Source organism: Hippoglossus hippoglossus, chromosome 1 (genome assembly GCF_009819705.1).
Source record: "Hippoglossus hippoglossus isolate fHipHip1 chromosome 1, fHipHip1.pri, whole genome shotgun sequence".
In the NCBI taxonomy this organism is placed as follows: Eukaryota; Metazoa; Chordata; class Actinopteri; order Pleuronectiformes; family Pleuronectidae; genus Hippoglossus; species Hippoglossus hippoglossus.
The window spans coordinates 8,585,871-8,607,351 of NC_047151.1; the positions used below are offsets into that span (position 1 = coordinate 8,585,871).

General features: G+C 42.3%; 3 protein-coding genes across 4 annotated transcripts; all 3 read right to left on the reverse strand.

Moving 5' to 3' along the window:
• Positions 1 to 1,366: 1,366 nt before the first annotated feature.
• On the reverse strand, positions 1,367 to 3,856 carry LOC117770684 (keratin, type I cytoskeletal 13-like). Its single transcript, XM_034600341.1, has 7 exons — positions 3,100 to 3,856; positions 2,819 to 2,901; positions 2,540 to 2,696; positions 2,278 to 2,439; positions 2,065 to 2,190; positions 1,716 to 1,933; positions 1,367 to 1,592 (listed from the first exon to the last, which is right to left on the reverse strand). Exons 1-7 carry the CDS (start codon positions 3,619 to 3,621, stop codon positions 1,493 to 1,495), a joined length of 1,368 nt encoding a protein of 455 aa, XP_034456232.1. The 5' UTR covers positions 3,622 to 3,856; the 3' UTR covers positions 1,367 to 1,492.
• Positions 3,857 to 5,770: 1,914 nt separating this feature from the next.
• LOC117770667 (keratin, type I cytoskeletal 13-like) lies at positions 5,771 to 8,260 on the reverse strand. Of its 2 annotated transcripts, XM_034600331.1 has the most exons (8): positions 7,755 to 8,260; positions 7,504 to 7,718; positions 7,223 to 7,305; positions 6,944 to 7,100; positions 6,682 to 6,843; positions 6,469 to 6,594; positions 6,120 to 6,337; positions 5,771 to 5,996 (listed from the first exon to the last, which is right to left on the reverse strand). In XM_034600331.1, exons 1-8 carry the CDS (start codon positions 8,023 to 8,025, stop codon positions 5,897 to 5,899), a joined length of 1,332 nt encoding a protein of 443 aa, XP_034456222.1. In that variant the 5' UTR covers positions 8,026 to 8,260; the 3' UTR covers positions 5,771 to 5,896. The 2 variants fall into 2 exon arrangements, with proteins under 2 accessions (XP_034456222.1, XP_034456214.1); XM_034600323.1 differs by having other exon boundaries at positions 7,504 to 8,260.
• A 7,152-nt stretch (positions 8,261 to 15,412) lies between these two features.
• Positions 15,413 to 19,591, reverse strand: LOC117770656 (keratin, type I cytoskeletal 20-like). Its single transcript, XM_034600312.1, has 9 exons — positions 19,089 to 19,591; positions 17,785 to 17,910; positions 17,557 to 17,639; positions 16,767 to 16,923; positions 16,444 to 16,605; positions 16,223 to 16,348; positions 15,856 to 16,082; positions 15,721 to 15,761; positions 15,413 to 15,626 (listed from the first exon to the last, which is right to left on the reverse strand). Exons 1-9 carry the CDS (start codon positions 19,482 to 19,484, stop codon positions 15,520 to 15,522), a joined length of 1,425 nt encoding a protein of 474 aa, XP_034456203.1. The 5' UTR covers positions 19,485 to 19,591; the 3' UTR covers positions 15,413 to 15,519.
• Positions 19,592 to 21,481: the final 1,890 nt, after the last annotated feature.

Sequence of the window (21,481 nt, forward strand, 5' to 3'; positions counted from 1 at the left end):
GGTGTGATGTCATGATTGACAGTTGAGACTGACTCACTGGGATTGGTTGAGAGCGTAGATCGGCAGGACTTTGATGCTGCAGCTCCACTACTGTGAAGTGTCTGGCTCCAAATAATTAAACAACTAAATAAATCACAGGCACAAGACCGCGGCACCCGTATCAAGGATATACTGGCTTAATTCTTGCTGAACTGGAGGATGTGGAGACTTGTCTTTATATGCAGTCGATGATGGAGATCAAAGCAGAGCTGAAGGGCAAGAAATAGAACATTTACATTGATTAGGAAGATATATGGTTCAAGTGGGATTATAATGTTGCACATTTTCTGCAGAATGCAAAGACATTGTTTGCCAATGTGTCAGCCATAACATTCTGCTGAGTGAAAACCTGCTGCCCCATGGAGCTGCAGTCGAAGGGGAGTGTAATTAGACCAAGGCACTGCATGTCAGCATTCTTGTCAAAATATCTTAGTGGCCAACAGAAGTACTGCAACCAAAAAATACCCTGCACCTTCCTCCTCTGGACCAATGGGTGCCTCTATTATTATATTTTTGTATGATGAGTTTTTAAATTGAAAGGTGTTGACATGTGTCAACTGGATGTACAGTTTATGGAACAGGTTGGCAGATTCAGGGAAACATATTTTAATTCACACATGAAGTTCCATCATGGGGAATAAAAAAGGGATGAAAGTTTTTCGGTTTACCTCAGCATGCATGAGGTGGAAGTAAACTCCCTTGACAAGGTGCCAGTCCGCCACATTCGTAACACCCTGTGAGTTGAATTCATATGCCCCCATTCAAACTTGCATGTAGACTGCCGGAGGAAGCAGATTCAGACCCAGCACTTCCTTGTTGTGAGGGGCGGACGTTCACTTATTGTTGCAGAAGTAAACTGGTATATTGCAGGTATACTTGAACTTTTGAATCCTTGCTTATTGGGTTGAAATCCCTAAACATGCTGCTTTTGAACACAGAGCTATATTTTGCTGATGTGCTGCTGAAACCTGTGCAGCCTGTGGGGGTAAAGCCCTGAACTCATCGGTATCACAAAAGAAATTGTTGAGGAGTAGGTAAGAACATTTCCCCTCTTAAATAGCCTCAGGATTCATATAAGAACCTTATCCCCAGTTTCTTTATTGCTTTATATCCGGTTCATAACGTGGTTGGAACACTTTGCTACTCCAGCTTCAAGCTGTCATTTTAAACACGTTTGTCTAAAATAATCTTATCTCAAATCTGCCAAATACTTAAATCATCTCTTATCAGGATGAAGATCAAATGTGCAATTTAAAATAAACCAAACCATTGCAACTGTTACCATAATGACATCATTTAGAATCAAGGAGACTCGGTCAGACAGATAGTAGTCAGCAAACAGAGAGCCTTTTATTACATTCACATGTGCATATGAAGGAAGGTTTTGGTTTCGATGTTGAGCTTGTGTTCTTCGGGTGTGACCCTCTGTGTTGTGCTTGCTTTGTGGGACAGATTATGTGGTGGTGACAGAGGAGGACACCACCTTGCCGTCCTGCGTTTCCTCTGTGACCACTATAATCTTTGATGAGGAGGTTCTTGATGAAACACTCATACTGTGAAAAGAAAGACAAATACAGTGGTGCCATTAAAACCATTGTAATGGTTAAAATTCCAGAGTTGAAGGGGAAAGACAGTATTTCAAAGCATTATTTTGACCCTGTCTCTTATTTCCTCACCTGCCCTCTCCGTCCATCAGCCTCTTGTATTCTGCGATCTCCATCTCCAGCCGTGTCTTGATGTCGAGCAGCATCTTGTACTCTTGGCTCTGGCGCTCCATGTCGGCACGCAGCTGCATCAGCTGTCCTTCCAGGCTCGTCACCTGCATCTGGAGGCTTTGGAGCTGCATGGAGTAACGACACTCTGTGTCCGCCAAGGTGCCTTCCAGTGCCGATTTCTGCGGGAGGAAAGAGAGGAGAAGAATGAAAGAAGGTGAAAAAATGTATAAACTGGAAAAATGTTGGAAGTGGCACGAGGAGAGAAAGCATTGGTAAGGCAAGTGTAGAGATTTGCTCCCTTTTTATTTACCATGCTCATTTGTGACTGCAGCTCGATCTCCAGGCCCTGCAGTGTGCGACGGAGCTCAGTGATTTCTGTCTTGGTCGTTTGGAGGACTTCTGTGCTGACTGCCACCTCCTGGGTCAACGTCTCTGACTGTGGTAGAAGTAAAAACATTAGTGTCATATAGTACTACATACCCTTGATCAAAATGAATCCACTGTGGTTTTGGCCCTGTCTTACCTTTGTCTGGAACCAGGCTTCCAGCTCTCTCTGGTTCTTGGCAGCTACAGATTCATACTGCTCACGGATCTCAGCCATTATGGCGGTCAGGTCCTGCTGAGGTGTGGCGTCCACCTCCACGTTGATCTGTCCACTCATCTGGGTGCGCATGGCTGCCAATTCCTGGTGAATAAACAGTTTGTTAAGAAGTAGATAGATCTTGTTTCTTTGTTCAAAGAATTGCAAAGCACATTCACTTAGATGCTCTGCGTCTGGGACCCACCTCCTCGTGGTTCTTCTTGAGGAAGATCAGCTCCTCCCTGAGGCCTTCGATCTGCATCTCCAGGTCTGATCTGGCCAGTGTCAGCTCATCCAACAGTCTCTTCAGACCGGCAATATCTGCCTCCACCGATTGACGCATGGCAAGCTCATTCTCATACCTGTGAGGCAGCGAGAGAGCAGACATTTGCAACTTAACATCAATGTATGCATTCTTAACAAATGCAGGGTCTGGTTGATTCACAGATTTTAGACACTTTTTGTCTCTGATCTTGTTGCTTACTTGGTTCTGAAGTCGTCTGCTGCCAGTTTTGCGTTGTCAATAGCCAGATAGATTCCTGCATTGACACAGGTGGAATTCTGGATCTGTGTAACAAAGAAATATTTCATGTTTCAGACTCCAACACATCACAGTAGCATTGCATGTAACATTAGATCAGTCTTTCACAATCACTGTAGACAAAGTCACGCACATGCAGTGTCCCTCCAGTGTATAAACCTACACGTATGGGAGCTGCTTCACATGGTAAATTACATTCAGGGTTCAGAGGTCATGTGACATACCTTTCCCTGCAGGTCAGCAATGGTGGCCTCAAAAGCAGAATAGTCACGGGCATTGGGGGCGGTTTTGCTCTCCAAGAACTGGCGGATCCTCAGCTCCAGCTCAGCGTTGGCCTTCTCAAGGCTGCGCACTTTGTCCAGGTAGCTGGCCAGACGGTCGTTCAGGTTCTGCATGGTGGCCTTCTCGTTGGTGGAGATGTTCAGCTCTGCGCTCTCACCTCCACCATATCCTCCTCCGAATCCACCTCCAGATCCTCCTCCGAATCCTCCACCATATCCTCCACCAAATCCACCTCCAGATCCTCCACCAAATCCACCTCCAATGCTACTCCTAATACCACCACCTCCACCAGCTCCATAACAGCTTGTGGAGATTCTAGATCCAGTGCCACCTGCACCGGCATACACACTTGAGGCATATGACCTTTGCATCGAGCCTCCACCTCCACCTCCACTAAGACTTCCACTTCCGAAACGCCCGGACCTGCTGCTTGACATGCTTGTCATGCTGGGTCTGCTGGTCATTGTTGCAGATGATACTGTGAAGACTGCTCAGGAGGTCTGACTACCCAGGAGAGGAGACGGAGTAAGATGCAGAGCTCTACCTCTGCCCCCTTTTTATCCTGCACAGGGCTGCTGCTGCGCCTGATGTGGGTGGGGCCGTGCAGGGCTGAAGGGAGGAGCATGACCTAATAAAGGCTGCTCAGCCCGTCCCATCACACACACCCTTCAAGTTAATTTTGTGCAACGAGCAGAATAAAGTGGGATTAGCTTTAATCCTGTTTTCTTTTATTTCTCCAAACCACACTGTTTAAATTGAAAAGGGCTACGCCCGTTGCATGTTTTCCCTCAGGTGAGTTATTCAGTCAAATCCAGCAAGTTTGAAAATTGTGACAGATCATGTGTCTGCTGAGTTTGTGCCATAAATCTTGAGCAAGACTGCCATACTGGCCAAACCTGTTACGATACCAAGCCAACAATCATTACAAACACTATAGGGTTCAATACAGAACTTTTTTTTAACTTAATTCTCGGCCAGCTCAACTCTTCTCACACACCTTTGTCTTTGTTCTCTGAACTAACTTACCCAAGGTACAATTAGTATTATTATTATTTTAAGTTCTATTCACAGTTTCAGTTCATTTTCACATCTTTCCACAAACTTTCTCTTTTTGCTTCCCAGTAGCCTGCAGCATTCCCAACTAGAAGCAGTTTTTACAGATGCTCATGAGGCCATGTTGAGACCTGACATCAATCAAGACTGGTCACAGGAGTGCCGGAAAGCTGAAGGTGTGCCTGCATGTTTTCTTGGCAGCGCACCTCGGTATGTGCATCATGCCCCAACAAGAAGAAGCTCTTCCTTGTGTGCTTCTTTCCATGTCACCACATTCATGTCTTTTGTGGAGTCTGATTAGATTTATAAAAGAAACATGCAGGTGCTTGTTTTATTCTTAGAATAATGCATGTATTATTACTGACTGATTTTATTTGTGGTTGAATGTCTTCGGAAGATATATGGTTCAAGTGGGATTATAATGTTGCACATTTTCTGCAGAATGCAAAGACATTATTTGCCAATGTGTCAGCCATAACATTCTGCTGGGCGAAAACCTGCTGCCCCATGGAGCTGCAGTCGAAGGGGAGTGTAATTAGACCAAGGCACTGCTTGTCAGCATTCTTGTCAATATATCTTAGTGGCCAATAGAAGTACTGCAACCAAAAAATACCCTGCACCTTCCTCCTCTGGACCACTGTGTGCCTCTATTATTATATTTTTGTATGATGAGTTTTTAAATTGAAAGGTGTTGACATGTGTCAACTTGATGTACAGTTTATGGAACAGGTTGGCAGATTCAGGGAAAAATATTTTAATTCACACATGAAGTTCCATCATGGGGAATAAAAAAGGGATGAAAGTTTTTCGGTTTACTCGCAGAGGTGGAAACACACGCTCTAGTCATCAAAAACATTGATTAATGAAGCTTTAACCGATGTAATGAGGGACTGGGACAGATCCCAGCATGCATGAGGTGGAAGTAAACTCCCTTGACAAGGTGCCAGTCCGCCACATTCGTAACACCCTGTGAGTTGAATTCATATGCCCCCATTCAAACTTGCATGTAGACTGCCGGAGGAAGCAGATTCAGACCCAGCACTTCCTTGTTGTGAGGGGCGGACGTTCACTTATTGTTGCAGAAGTAAACTGGTATATTGCAGGTATACTTGAACTTTTGAATCCTTGCTTATTGGGTTGAAATCCCTAAACATGCTGCTTTTGAACACAGAGCTATATTTTACTGATGTGCTGCTGAAACCTGTGCAGCCTGTGGGGGTAAAGCCCTGAACTCATCGGTATCACAAAAGAAATTGTTGAGGAGTAGGTAAGAACATTTTCCCTCTTAAATAGCCTCAGGATTCATATAAGAACCTTATCCCCAGTTTCTTTATCGCTTTATATCCGGTTCATAACGTGGTTGGAACACTTTGCTACTCCAGCTTCAAGCTGTCATTTTAAACACGTTTGTCTAAAATAATCTTATCTCAGATCTGCCAAATACTTAAATCATCTCTTATCAGGATGAAGATCAAATGTGCAATTTAAAATAAACCAAACCATTGCAACTGTTACCATAATGACATCATTTAGAATCAAGGAGACTCGGTCAGACAGATAGTAGTCAGCAAACAGAGAGCCTTTTATTACATTCACATGTGCATATGAAGGAAGGTTTTGGTTTCGATGTTGAGCTTGTGTTCTTCGGGTGTGACCCTCTGTGTTGTGCTTGCTTTGTGGGACAGATTATGTGGTGGTGACAGAGGAGGACACCACCTTGCCGTCCCGCATTTCCTCTGTGACCACTATCATCTTTGATGAGGAGGTTCTTGATGAAACACTCATACTGTGAAAAGAAAGACAAATACAGTGGTGCCATTAAAACCATTGTAATGGTTAAAATTCCAGAGTTGAAGGGGAAAGACAGTATTTCAAAGCATTATTTTGACCCTGTCTCTTATTTCCTCACCTGCCCTCTCCGTCCATCAGCCTCTTGTATTCTGCGATCTCCATCTCCAGCCGCGTCTTGATGTCGAGCAGCATCTTGTACTCTTGGCTCTGGCGCTCCATGTCGGCACGCAGCTGCGTCAGCTGTCCTTCCAGGCTCGTCACCTGCATCTGGAGGCTTTGGAGCTGCATGGAGTAACGATACTCTGTGTCCGCCAAGGTGCCTTCCAGTGCCGATTTCTGCGGGAGGAAAGAGAGGAGAAGAATGAAAGAAGGTGAAAAAATGTATAAACTGGAAAAATGTTGGAAGTGGCACGAGGAGAGAAAGCATTGGTAAGGCAAGTGTAGAGATTTGCTCCCTTTTTATTTACCATGCTCATTTGTGACTGCAGCTCGATCTCCAGGCCCTGCAGTGTGCGACGGAGCTCAGTGATTTCTGTCTTGGTCGTTTGGAGGACTTCTGTGCTGACTGCCACCTCCTGGGTCAACGTCTCTGACTGTGGTAGAAGTAAAAACATTAGTGTCATATAGTACTACATACCCTTGATCAAAATGAATCCACTGTGGTTTTGGCCCTGTCTTACCTTTGTCTGGAACCAGGCTTCCAGCTCTCTCTGGTTCTTGGCAGCTACAGATTCATACTGCTCACGGATCTCAGCCATTATGGCGGTCAGGTCCTGCTGAGGTGTTGCGTCCACCTCCACGTTGATCTGTCCACTCATCTGGGTGCGCATGGCTGCCAATTCCTGGTGAATAAACAGTTTGTTAAGAAGTAGATAGATCTTGTTTCTTTGTTCAAAGAATTGCAAAGCACATTCACTTAGATGCTCTGCGTCTGGGACCCACCTCCTCGTGGTTCTTCTTGAGGAAGATCAGCTCCTCCCTGAGGCCTTCGATCTGCATCTCCAGGTCTGATCTGGCCAGTGTCAGCTCATCCAACAGTCTCTTCAGACCGGCAATATCTGCCTCCACCGATTGACGCATGGCAAGCTCATTCTCATACCTGTGAGGCAGCGAGAGAGCAGACATTTGCAACTTAACATCAATGTATGCATTCTTAACAAATGCAGGGTCTGGTTGATTCACAGATTTTAGACACTTTTTGTCTCTGATCTTGTTGCTTACTTGGTTCTGAAGTCGTCTGCTGCCAGTTTTGCGTTGTCAATAGCCAGATAGATTCCTGCATTGACACAGGTGGAATTCTGGATCTGTGTAACAAAGAAATATTTCATGTTTCAGACTCCAACACATCACAGTAGCATTGCATGTAACATTAGATCAGTCTTTCACAATCACTGTAGACAAAGTCACGCACATGCAGTGTCCCTCCAGTGTATAAACCTACACGTATGGGAGCTGCTTCACATGGTAAATTACATTCAGGGTTCAGAGGTCATGTGACATACCTTTCCCTGCAGGTCAGCAATGGTGGCCTCAAAAGCAGAATAGTCACGGGCATTGGGGGCGGTTTTGCTCTCCAAGAACTGGCGGATCCTCAGCTCCAGCTCAGCGTTGGCCTTCTCAAGGCTGCGCACTTTGTCCAGGTAGCTGGCCAGACGGTCGTTCAGGTTCTGCATGGTGGCCTTCTCGTTGGTGGAGATGTTCAGCTCTGCGCTCTCACCTCCACCATATCCTCCTCCGAATCCACCTCCAGATCCTCCTCCGAATCCTCCACCATATCCTCCACCAAATCCACCTCCAGATCCTCCACCAAATCCACCTCCAATGCTACTCCTAATACCACCACCTCCACCAGCTCCATAACAGCTTGTGGAGATTCTAGATCCAGTGCCACCTGCACCGGCATACACACTTGAGGCATATGACCTTTGCATCGAGCCTCCACCTCCACCTCCACTAAGACTTCCACTTCCGAAACGCCCGGACCTGCTGCTTGACATGCTTGTCATGCTGGGTCTGCTGGTCATTGTTGCAGATGATACTGTGAAGACTGCTCAGGAGGTCTGACTACCCAGGAGAGGAGACGGAGTAAGATGCAGAGCTCTACCTCTGCCCCCTTTTTATCCTGCACAGGGCTGCTGCTGCGCCTGATGTGGGTGGGGCCGTGCAGGGCTGAAGGGAGGAGCATGACCTAATAAAGGCTGCTCAGCCCGTCCCATCACACACACCCTTCAAGTTAATTTTGTGCAACGAGCAGAATAAAGTGGGATTAGCTTTAATCCTGTTTTCTTTTATTTCTCCAAACCACACTGTTTAAATTGAAAAGGGCTACGCCCGTTGCATGTTTTCCCTCAGGTGAGTTATTCAGTCAAATCCAGCAAGTTTGAAAATTGTGACAGATCATGTGTCTGCTGAGTTTGTGCCATAAATCTTGAGCAAGACTGCCATACTGGCCAAACCTGTTACGATACCAAGCCAACAATCATTACAAACACTATAGGGTTCAATACAGAACTTTTTTTTAACTTAATTATCGGCCAGCTCAACTCTTCTCACACACCTTTGTCTTTGTTCTCTGAACTAACTTACCCAAGGTACAATTAGTATTATTATTATTTTAAGTTCTATTCACAGTTTCAGTTCATTTTCACATCTTTCCACAAACTTTCTCTTTTTGCTTCCCAGTAGCCTGCAGCATTCCCAACTAGAAGCAGTTTTTACAGATGCTCATGAGGCCATGTTGAGACCTGACCTCACAGGAGTGCCTGAAAGCTGAAGGTGTGCCTGCATGTTTTCTTCGTTTTCTTGGCAGCGCACTTCGGTATGTGCATCATGCCCCAACAAGAAGAAGCTCTTCCTTGTGTGCTTCTTTCCATGTCACCACATTCATGTCTTTTGTTGAGTCTGATTAGATTTATAAAAGAAACATGCAGGTGATTAAATCTTTTGCTTCTTTTATTCTTAGAATAATACATGTATTAGTACTGACTGATTTTATTCGTGGTTGAACGTAACAAAGAGTTGTTTTACCTCTCACTAACAAATTACTTCAGCAGACTGTGCTCATGCACAGCTCAAAGTAATAAAAAGCCGATGTTTCTTTTCACTGCTGCTTTTCATTTGACGGTTGCACACTCATCCCATGCATATGCTAAACAACCATAAATTATGTGCAAAGTACTTAGTTTGAAACCCCAGTAATATATGGGGGAAGATATTTGTGTCTCTCGGGGAGAAAGTATTTTAACACCGACACACCAACGCACAGGAGGTAAAGTACAGCTCTGCAAAGCTAATTGCACTTGGTTAAGAATTTCACTGCTCCACGCTTGTTCTTTTTAGATTTATGTTGTCTTCAAGTATAAAAAACAAGTTCGCGGAAAAGTAGGAAAAAAAGTTTATTTTTACAGATGAGCCACTTGCAGTCTCAGTTTCTTAATGGATAACCTATGCACAACCAAGTGCTGGTGTAAATGTTAGTGCACGACACAGGCTGTGCACGTCTTTACAAGGATGCGTTCAAACATTCCTGTGGTAGTATATCACTGGGGTGTGGCACTGGAGGTGAGGTTTAAACAAATTAGCACATTAATACAAAATGTTCTGTTTGATTAAGCTTATGTAAAGTTTACTATGTGTATTAACAGACTAGTTCTTCGTGATGTATGTGAACCTGTGAGTTTTTAGACACAGCAAAAGTTGGCCTTCTGCTCAGGGAGTTTGTATCCATGTGGCGTGTGGTAACCGTAACCATTAAACTGTCAGCTCGCCCTGATTTCTGCAGACTGATGAGGTTTTCTCATATTTATTGCAATGAAATAGAGCTCATAATAATGTTGGACAACTTTGCAAATGAATAATAATAAAATCGAAAAAAAATAGAAGCTATGACAAGAACATTTATCACAGGTATAGAACATTTCCAGAAATGAGGTAATGCTCAACTGAGCCAGTTTTCCTCAGGCTCAAGGCAACGGTTGTGATCACACAGATGTCACACGCAACCAGGTAGCTGTCTCACACTGAAGGAGATGGTGGAGAAAGTGATGCAGTGATCATAAATGGAAACTTGTTTTTCAGTTTATAAACAATTTTGTCCTCCCTTTTTCTGAAACAGAATTAATGTTGTTGTAAGAAAAAATCCAACAATCTAAAACTCAAACAAAGTCTCACTTTTTTTCCTTTCTTTTTTTTAATGTTACATTACAAATTACATATTACATTGAGCTAAATGTAATTGTTGTGCACATGACAAGAAAGTCTTGAATCTTGAATCTTGAATCTTGAATCTTGAATCTTGAATCTTGAATCTTGAAGCTTGAATCTTGAAGCTTGAATCTTGAAGCTTGAATCTTGAAGCTTGATTCTTGAATAAGCCTGGTCTGTGAGAAACATGTTCTGAAACAACACATGCAATAATGTTCATAGGTTAACATGTGTGCAGGGAGCAGCTGTATGTCTGTCTGTCAAGTGGTACTCAGGCTTTCCCTCTATAGCGCCACCCTGGGTTGTGGTTTAGAGGGAAACATCTTAACAACCATTGACCACTTACACAGCTGCTGGTCTGTTTTCTCACATTGGCATCTGTTGGTTTAGTCAGTGTCCTGCTGTGAACTGAACTGGTACAGGAGTGAGGATTTTGACTCGTCGTTACAGCCTGCTAAAAGAAGACTTCTCAACTAGCTACCAACAAATTAAAAGATGAAAAAAACACACACAAAAATATCTGTGGATTAAAGATTACACAAAAAAATCATGATTGACTTCCGTGAAGCTTGGTACAGGTCAAGGAAGAACCCGCAACATTTTGTACAGAACTGAATCAGGGGGTAAATCCAGGCATTTTTTTTTCACTTTCTTTAACACCTTTTTCAACATTTTGTGGATTTCTTGGACAATACCTCATGAATGTTGATGGGGAAAAAAAGCTATGTTTTAGGGACTGATATTTTTGAGTGTGTGCAATTTGGTGCAAATCAAAATCAATCAATCAATCAAATTTTATTTGTAAAGCTCATATTCACAAATCACAATTTGTCTCATAGGGCTTCACAAGGTGCGACATCCTCTGTTCGTAACCCTCAACAATAGTGAGGAAAAACTACCAAAACAACAGGAAGGACACATCAACAAAACAACAGTATTTACAACATCTATTAGAAGAAACAGTTTTTAACATAATGGAAAGGTGTGTCAATGTTTTGAGTATTTATACATAAGAAAATGTCAGAAAGAGATAGAGAGAGCAGCAATGACAATTGAAATGCAGGAGTTATTGCCAGTAATGTGAGTAGTTATATTGTATATCAAGCAGTCTTGTTGTAATCACCTGCCACCACGATCACGACCCGGGACCACTAATAAATATCTGGATTGAGTGAATTTAACTGTGGTTTCATTGAGGGACTGTTGGGCAGTGGCAGAGGTATTCACTGTCTGCCCTTCTAGTTTGCCAAGTATTTAGCCTTTAAATGTCACATACATTTATGACCTTTCAGAAGCTTTTCACCAAATATATTTATCATTATTGTACTAAAGATACATTATTTTATCTGCTCCTGCAACTAAATGACATGCAATCCTTTGAAAATCACAGAAAGGTGCACTGAGGCAGCTGTGATATGTGCAGCCAGCAGCTGAGAGACTGTGGTTGTGTTGATGAGATGTTGCAGAAAACTTGCATTTGCAAATCTGCAAATAAAAATTAACACAACTGCAAGTGTTGTTGTGCATTGTGTATTTATATAGAAATGTGCCCTTTTCTTTTAGGTTTTGTGAGGTTAAACACAAAATCAGTGATGTACTTGCAGGTTTCATCTCTGTCCATGTGCCTCTTAACATTATCAACCACTATTTCACAGATACATCCAAATAAGTATAAGAAAATGTACATATTAAGTTTGAATACAACGTTCTGCAACAGAGTGACACAATGCACCCTCTTGTTTTGACAAAAGAGGACAGAGCTGTTCTGTCATGTAAGATGAATGAATAATGAGAACGGTATGCTTGGCAGTAAAAGGCAAGGTGTGACTGCGGTTTCTGTTTGCAGAGCATGAATGAGGTATTCATGGTTGGAATCAAGATACTCCTGCGAACTGGAACACGCTCCATCTGCATTCATCTGGATTCAGCTTTTCAAACATTTTAAAATCAAATACAAAAATCAAATGATAACAGTTGTCATTGCAATATTATTTTCTCCAATAGCAAGAGAACACAAGAATACCACTCAGTAGAGCACATACCTCCACCAAGGCCCAACAATCCCCTTCAAATTTATTCAAGCTGCACCATATTTCACACACTCATCAGTTCCGGAAATATGCCAGATTCTTTTCATCAAGATCAATGAATTATTCCTGGGGAAAGTGGTGGAAATGTAAAAATTAAAAAAAATCCCTTTCTGGAAGCTTTGAGAAAGTGTAAATCTGTCCAGTATGGTTTGTGTAATGGTGCTATCTTACAGACAGACAAACTATTGCCTTACCTCCTGGGACATAATGTTCATGAATTGCACAAGCATGGTTTAGTATAATTGGTTTCAATTTTTAACCTCAGATTGTGGAATGTTTCATGTTCTAACAAATGTCTTCAACTTTCACTAAGGTGCAAAAATCGACCAAACTTCAGAGACATGATACTTCACATTTATCTTGACAATTATCCAAATTGACAGATGTGAACATTTTTACCATGAGAACGTATTTTCGCCATATCTGCTCAAACCTCACTACAGACTGATTCCTGCCCTGTGGTATCTGTTGAACTTGCAATAATTCTTTTTGACAGGTTTACTCCTCAGAATGCAAGAAGTCCATTAAAGTGTGAGTATGAAGTGCCTCACAGTCACAAGTAGCCTGCAGCTTTCAGCAGAAACTGGAACAGTATGTTCAAAATGCAGTATGAGCTGAGAAATAGCAGAGCTTCTACCTGGGCGTGTGACTGTCTCATGTAAGAGCCAGCTTAAAACAATATCTCGCCCTAGATCTCTTGTAGGAGAGATAGTGTGCTCCGTGATTACTCATGAACGCACTAACAATGCTCCTCTGCCTTTGTGAACTTTCATTCTACCACAGGCCCAGGCTGGTTTCTGCTGTATCAGGAAGTGCCCTGCAGGGACTAGACACACCCTGAGAAGAGAGCAATAATTCCTGCCTCAACTAATCTAGTCATCTTGAGATGGTTTGAAAGGTCTGGAAAATTACTGCAGACGATTCTGAACTCAGAGCTGAGCGGCAGAGCTTCTCCTCTCTCATTAATGTGTGCGATATTATTAAATCAGCAGCTTTATTTTCTCTGCTGCGAGTTGTCTCGACTGGGCTTAATGTGCACACAATTAAACTCGTTACTGCCTGTGGTTTGGTCATAATGGAGCAAACTGCTCTCAGCTGAGGGGAAACCCACACCTCCTCACGTCGCGCACACACGGAGTAGCATGACCGCCTGTGTTTTCTCTCTCTGTGAGGTAGACCATCTTCATCCTTTGAGGGTCGCAGGGGGGGCTGGAGCAAATCCCAGCTGGCGTTTGGTGAGAGGCGTGGTGCACCCTGCTACAGCCAAAAGCACAAATGCCAGGGGCGGATCCAGGGGAGCCCTGGCCCCTCTGCTGTCAGTAGTCTCAAAATAACTGCCACTCACTAACGATACTAACAATAAATAGAAGCATTTGCTGAGAATTTTATATTTTCTGTTTGAACAATTTTGTGGGGCTTTGCTCAAAGCTATAGAGCTAAGAGTAAACAAGGAATTACTTCTATGTGCATCTTACTGAATCAGGAATTCTGCATGGAAGTTGTGCATATAATTGGCCCCTCTGTGAAAGTTAATCATAATAATAATAATAATCATAATCATAATCATAATAATAATCATAATAATAATCATAATAATAGCTTGGATTTATATAGAGCCTTTCAAGAGTAACAAGGATGAAGAGAAAAGAAAAGAAAAGAAAAGAAAAGAAAAGAAAAGAAAAGAAAAGAAAAGAAAAGAAAGCAATTTGCACAAAACAGGATAGAACTAAACAGCACTAATGACAGGGTGGAGGCCCCCTCAAAAGGTGTTTGAGTGGTTTTTTGAAGCTGTCCAGAGATGTAGTTACATCAAGTTGTGGCCCCTGATTAAGAAAAATCCTTGATCCATTACTGACACATGCAGGAAAATGTCCCACTCTGTATGACAACTTTTACTTTCTGAATTGCCAGGAAATTTGACACAAGGGCGAATTTGATGTTAGAATTGTGGACTTAAAACTAAATCGTTTTCACTGACAAAGAAAATAGTTGGACGAACTTTTAAAAATAATTCATTTGTAAACAGGCAAATTAGTTTCCTTAACTTATGCTAACCCAATTGTTAACATTAATTTGAAAAACTTTGAAAACTTTGTTTGTGTGTTACCAATTTAAGTACTTTTAAAGTTGGTAATACATTTTTTATGTTTCAGTGATATGAATAACATGCATGATTCGCCCACAATGGTGCACATGTATTTTTTTTTTCTTTTTAGTCATGCAGTGTGAAGTTAAATTTGTGAATCACGTCCTCTTTGCCTAAACATGAAAAAGCATGAATCACTCATATTTAATAGCACCGATGATAAACTGCAGCAACGTGTGGATACAGTGGAGCACAAAAACCACAAAAGATTGAAAGTCTTAGCTGTTCTAGTGACCAACACATTAACCTGTCAGACTGGTTAACTGTGGTGTGAGGATTACTGCAGATCAAGTCTCCACCTGACTCAGCTCCACCTACTGGAAGTGAAGAAGCTGTCTGTGACTCAGGAGTGACCGACCTCACTGAACCTAATCCTCAGATCCATGTTTTTGGAACAGTCAGATCATAATGAACTCTTTACATTTACAGCAGGACACATTCTGACACATAATGTCCTGTCTTTGTGATTTTATTTTCTATCTATCTATCTATCTATCTATCTATCTATCTAATCACATCCAGTGTAGCAGTGTGGTTTCTCTCCTTTTTACTGTTAAAATGGCTTTAATACATATAATTTTGTGCTATTTGCAGATCATAATTTATTTCCCCTTGATTGAAATAAAGAAAATTGTGTTTCCAAATTTCGCGTTGGCAGCAACAATCTGTTGCTACTTAAAACAAGTTGTTTGGTCCAACAAAGGTGTGTAAGTTAGATCCTTCAGAGAGAAAGACAAAGGTGACACCTGGTGGTCATGAGTGAGTTACACTCAAAACACAACTTAGCATACCCCTACTACACAGTATTCCACATGGGAAAAAATACATGTGTCACCAACATTGAACCCAGGAAAAAAAAACGTATCCTTGTCTTTCGGTTACCTAAATTGAACAATGCAAGAATTGTTGTTTCTAGTGACTAAGGTACATCTACCATCAAACTAAAACAATATTAAAATGAAAAATACACTCTTTTCTTTGATTTCTGTCTTTAATCATTGTTTTGGAGTCAGAATAATCAGAGTGAACATCTGCCAAGGAAAGATCATCACCTGCTGCAACCTCGCTGTAAAATACAATCACTGAATGTCTGTCACTTGGGTGTCGACGCTGGAGGACACCACCTTTCCATCAACAAGCTCCTCCACGATGGTCTTCACTCTCCTCTCGATGTGGGGCTTATGCTCTGTGGAGGTGGGGGACAAACACAAAGAGGCACATGACGACAACATGTTACCACGGCACAGAAAGTGTGTTGGGAAGCCGGTGTGGAGTCTTACCTTCCACCACTTCTTCCACCATCTTGCTGATGATCACAGTCCTATGGGGGAGAGGGAACGTTCAATTTAGAACATGTTTCATTGCTCCAACTTGTCGGCATACAACTTCCAGGCAAAACACACTTCATCTCTCACCTTTTCTCGTACTGCCCTCCCTCCAGCAGCCTCCTGTACTCGGCGATCTCCCGCTCCAGCCTCATCTTGATGTCCAGCAGCAGGTTGTACTCAGATTGCTGATGCTCGGTGGAGACTCTCAGACACTGCAGTTCCTCCTCCAGAACGTTAATGGTCACCTGCAGCTGGCTGAGCTGAATGCTGTATCGACTGTTTGCCTCCTCCAAACTCTGGTGCAGGCACTGAAACTGCAGGGAGACAATGAAAGACCGTCAGCTCCATCAGAAAAAAGAACTGAGGGGGAAATCTTGGTTTCATGTATCTAGTCAATATGAAAGTGCGATCAGATTACTCTCATCTACACTGTGTCATTTCGTCTGTGGCTGACCTCTGTGGAGATGCTTTGTCGATTTATCTCCAAACTCTGGTAGGTCCTCTTGAGCTCTGCCAGCTGTGTGTAATAAGTCTTCACTTCTGTGGTGGTTGTAATGAGGACCACCTCGAGACTAGACATCTTAGACACACACAAACACACGCACACACACAAGATAAATACTTTGAAAGTTCCCACCATACTTTCATGGACATTTTCAGGCCCTCCCATCTCACCTTTTCTTGGAACCACTTCTCAACTTCCTGCTTGTTCTTCAAGATCATAGTCTCGTAGTACTCCCTGATTTCCTGCATGGTCTTCATCAGATCCACCGATTCTGAACTGTCCACCTCCACGTTCACATTACCAGTCTGCTGGACCCTCAGCAGACGCATCTCCTGCAGCGTGGAGAAGAGCATGCATTTAACACTTCTCTGTCCTCCTGCCCTGAGAGTCATGTCTGCAACCACCAGCTGATGGCGCCCTTGCACTTGCAACCCCAACCCTCGAGAGATTACTCAGCAGGTAAATCCCTCTGAATCCACTGAAGGGTTCTTACCTCCTGGTGGTTGCTCTTGGTGTAGGCCAGCTCCTCTCTCAGACCCTCTACCTGCATCTCCAGGTCGCTGATGTTCAGAGTCACGTTGTCCCGGATCCCTCGGAAACGAAACAAGTCGGCCTCCACCATCGTGCGCAAGTGCAGCTCCATCTCGTACCTACAGAGAGATGTTGGGTGGATGTGCAGTTAGAGGTCTGTTCAAGTTTTACCTAACATAACAAATCTGTTTTGGCCCACATCCCACACATCGCACATCTGGCCCACATTCAGATTGGAATAATGGCACTTGGGTGGTCCTGTTTGCCAGATCTGGGCCAAAAGTAAGCCACATCAATATCACATGTGAACCAAATTAGTTTTGTGCTATTTCAGCCATAGATACCATTTACCATATGGCCCACTTTAGGTTCACATCCATATAACACTTTGCCTAAAGCACCGCATGTTTGCCAATATTTGTTTTGGGATATTTGGGCCATATTTGTTCATTTACACGATGGCCACTTTAGGCTCACATCCCTTTGCGCAGGGCCACAAGAAGGCCAGATGAGCCATTGCCACATCTTTGCCTGAAGTGGCCCACATCCGTATGCCATCGGGGAATGAAATCTCAATAAGTGCAAAAACATGTCTTGGTCATGTTTCATTAGGTGTTAATAGAACTCTCCATACATACAGCTTACATGTAGTAGACAAAGAAAACTTTCTTCAGATTTGTTTGACATATACTCAGATGAAATGGAGGGTGTATATGAGTTTAGAATCAGGTCCCAGAGGAATGTAAACCTACTTCATTTTAAAGTCTTCAGCAGCCAGCCGAGCGTTGTCAATCTGCAGGAGGACATTTTGATTCTCTAAGCGCCTCCTTGTGACCTAAAGGAGGGGAAATGAAGTGAAGTCAGTATTTACTCTGCACTTTCACAGAGTAGACACACGGTTGCTGTTCACGTGTCTAAAACATGAGTGTGAGGCGTGCATTCCTCCCAACGTGTCAGGATGTGCTTGTTGTGAGACGTGCCTGCGCCTGGAAGTCAGTGATGGAGGCAAAGTATCCGCTGAGTTCTCTGGACACGTAGGATCTCTTCTCACAGAACTCACTGATCTGCACCTCCAGCTTCCTGTTGGCCGCTTCCAGGGATTTCACCTGCAAACACAACCACAATGTGACTGTTTATGAAACTCCTAGGTCTGACTCATGGTGACACTTGGAGGCAAATTATTCTCTCCCTCAATCCACTGTTTCAAGAATACACCACACAGGTCAGATGCATTTCATTTCTTTTTTTTCCTAGTCTGAGTAGGAAAAGTTTGAGGTAACACTGTTTTGTATGGCTCTTTCAATTGATCTCCGACTGCTAAATTTTAAATGTTTTACCTGATATACAACATTTATATAAAATTTCATTTTCTTATTTTGTTTGAACATAAAGGTTTTAAATCACTTTTATGAAATGCACTTTGTGTTGCATTTTTATTCTTGAATCGTGGTATATTCATCATTTTACATACATATATGTCATTATCAGTGATCGGTCATTTAGCCTTTACTTTTCATAATCAACTAATAATATCTAACTTAGTAAAGTAAAAGAAAAGAGAAGTTAAGTCTCTCTGTATTGTATTATCATATGTAATCTTAGGCCTTTTTGCATTAATGCATCATCTGGTCCAGATGGAGCTTGTTGTAAGTGGAGCTACAGATTATTTTACAATGATTTATATTTGACATCATATGAAGGTTCTTGATATCAAAAACTGCAAAGGAACAAATAACTGTTAAACAAAGAGCACAGAGCAAAAAGTACATTCACTGTTAAAATACATTAAAGTGATTTAAATATCAAATACTCAGAAGTGTAAGTAAGGGTGTCTGCATTTGTGTGTGTGTGTGTGTGTGTGTGTGTGTGTGTGTGTGTGTGTGTGTGTGTGTGTGTGTGTGTGTGTGTCTGTGTGTGTGTGTGTGTGTGTGTGTGTGTGTGTAAGCATAGACCCTACAGAGTGAGGACATTTTGGGTGGACCTACATTTTTCCAAGGGCTGTTTGAGGGTTAAGACTTTTAACCCTTTTTAAGGGTTAAGGTTTTAGGGTTAGGGTTTAAAGTTAGGTTTAGGTTAGGCATTTAGTTAATGTCAATGAATGTCCTCACTAAGAAATAAGTACAAACATGTGTGTAGGGTTAGGGGGGTCAGGGTTAAGGGGTTAGGGTTATGTTATGTGTGTGTGTGTGTGTGTGTGTATGGGTGCATTCCCATGTAATTTAAAGTCAGTTTTTTACATATAAGAACCTGTGCAGCTATCATCCTTATCATCCTCATGGCTTACCTTCTCCAGGTAGGAGGCCAGCCGGTCGTTGAGGTTCTGCATGGTCCCCTTCTCATTGCCGATGACTGCACACTCGTTGTACCCAGACCCAGAGCCGAAGGAGAACGCAGACTGGGAGATGCGGGTCCCGTAACCCCCTGCTCCTCCATACATGCTGGGTGTGCTGCTCAGGATGGAGCCGCCGGTGGAGATGCGGGTCTGTCTGCCTCCGAGCACCTGCATCCCTCCGCTCAGGCTCAGGGCGCTGGAGCCAGAGATGCTGCGGGAGCCAGAGATGCTGCGGGAGCCAGAGATGCTGCGGGAGCCAGAGATGCTGCGGGAGCCGGAGATGGTGCGGGAGCCAGAGATGCTGCGGGAGCTGTAGCTGCTGCTTTGGCCGATGAGGGCTGAAGTCATGGTGAGAGGTGGATGGTGCAAGTGGAGGCTGGTGGAGAGCTAGAAGACTGGTGTAGTGGCTCAGTGCAGACTGCTGGGTTTTTATAGAACTGTGAAGGCGTCAGGTCGCCGGCCACAACTATGCAAGGTATGCAGATAATATGTTTTCAAAAGTAAATGCAGCTTAATAGGTGCATGCACAAGCATTAGAGACGCTCTGTGGAAGACAGGTTGAATATCTAGTTGGACTGGATAGCTGATCATCAGATGGATATCCAGGCAGACATGAAGGTGATAGCTTATTTCCTCAAATGTCACTCATACTTAAAGCAGCTGCAGCAAGGTGAAATGCAAAAGACTTAACCATTTCATGCACTAACTGGGAGAACTCCTTTAAGGTGGCTTTAGATAGAAGAAATAACAATTCATTCATTCAGTAAGTCAGTCCACCTTTATTTGAACTTGGGAATAAATTGACCCCATTTACAATATAGCAAAGTACAAAAATAAACAAAAGTCAAATTTTTGGGAATAAATTCAGTTCATAACATTTGATTTAAAGCAAATGAATCAATCAAATAAATGAATAAACTAAAACATGAAGATGTGCTGTGGATTGTTCCGTGTGTTTTTCCACGTTGTAGGGGCATGATGAGAAAAACTAGATCTGGCAAGCTCGGCCAAAACAGCTTGCACCTGCAGTGTGCCATTTTAGGAATTGAAGTTTATGTGTGTATTTCGCCAAATCACCACATATATTATCAATATGCACTTCATATTATAAGGTTGAGACAAAATGATGGAGAAACCCAACAGTACCCACAAAAAAGCAAAAAAGAAATGGCCCCTGTGGAGAGAAAAACCTTGACCAGAACCGGACTCAATCATCATCATCATCATCAGTTTATTTTCACTGTAAATTCCACTTGTCTCAAAAATATATTAACTAAAGTGTGAAAATAAAGACATTTAAAAGTAAAGCACGTTTCTCACCACTGTCACACCCTTTTAATAGAATGTTTATCTAAGGTGTGGACTAAAACATCCTGATGTGATTGACACAATAATCTTTAGAAGACATCTCAGGGAAACACCCATCAAGGAAAGTGAAAGATAACACATTGCACGAAAACAATTTTGTGGCAGAGGTTCTTCCTTACATCCATGTTTAAGACTATGAATGTAAATACATGTCTTTCCTTCTGTTAAAAAAAACATGTCAAACAACAAAAATATTATTATTATTATTATTATTATTATTATTATTATTATTATTATTATTATATAGTGAAAACAAACTCCACTGCAGATGCAAAAGTTGCATCCTGTGATACACACATTTAGAAACTGCGTGTAACACAAGGGATGTTTTAGTTCTTTTTGTTTGACAGGTTTTCTTTAACAGAAGGAAAGACATGTATTTACATTCAAGGTCGACTTAACACAAATGCACTGTAAATCTGTTACAGATGAGAGACGACATGAGATGTGATGTAGAGAAAAGCTTGTGGCCAAATGCAGAGGACAGCGTGGACGACCATTGTTGTATATTTCTACGTCTGTTAGTTATTCCACACACGTGCTGGTTCTTTTTGTGTGACGTGCACTATAAGGTAGCACAAGCTATGCAATAAAGTGGCTTTTTTATGTAATTGAATTTAACACCAACCTGCTGTCAGTGTATTTCTATCAGTTTCTTCAGTGTCAGTGTTGGTGTAGTGTAGTGAGTGATTCAGTTTTCTTGTTGTGGATCACAAGTTGTGTAGGAAGTTTTGTGGGTGTGACATAAACTGCCGTGTTGAGCTGCATATCACTAAAGAAGAGTAACATTTTTATTACATCTTTAACATTGATTTAATTGATTATTTTTGTTATTAATTGGTGTGTAAATAATAATTAATCTAATACAACCATGTTTAGACCACAAGACTTTTTTCCCTAATTATTTTACTGTAAACCCAAAAAGCTTGTTTTGCCTTTGTGCCAGCGTCAGCCAGTGGCTGGAAGAGAAATGTTAT

Coding starts and splice junctions, on each gene's coding strand:
- LOC117770684 (XM_034600341.1), bottom strand. CDS start 3,621: ATGACCAGCAGACCCAGCATGACAAGCATGTCAAGCAGCAGGTCCGGG. Junction 2,440..2,539: donor TCAAGAAGAACCACGAGGAG/GTGGGTCCCAGA, acceptor TTTATTCACCAG/GAATTGGCAGCCATGCGCAC. Junction 1,593..1,715: donor CTGATGGACGGAGAGGGCAG/GTGAGGAAATAA, acceptor TTCTTTTCACAG/TATGAGTGTTTCATCAAGAA.
- LOC117770656 (XM_034600312.1), bottom strand. CDS start 19,484: ATGACTTCAGCCCTCATCGGCCAAAGCAGCAGCTACAGCTCCCGCAGC. Junction 16,349..16,443: donor AGAAGTGGTTCCAAGAAAAG/GTGAGATGGGAG, acceptor TGTGTGTCTAAG/ATGTCTAGTCTCGAGGTGGT. Junction 15,627..15,720: donor GGTGGAAGAAGTGGTGGAAG/GTAAGACTCCAC, acceptor CCACCTCCACAG/AGCATAAGCCCCACATCGAG.
- LOC117770667 (XM_034600323.1), bottom strand. CDS start 8,025: ATGACCAGCAGACCCAGCATGACAAGCATGTCAAGCAGCAGGTCCGGG. Junction 7,101..7,222: donor GCAGACGACTTCAGAACCAA/GTAAGCAACAAG, acceptor GCTGCCTCACAG/GTATGAGAATGAGCTTGCCA. Junction 6,844..6,943: donor TCAAGAAGAACCACGAGGAG/GTGGGTCCCAGA, acceptor TTTATTCACCAG/GAATTGGCAGCCATGCGCAC.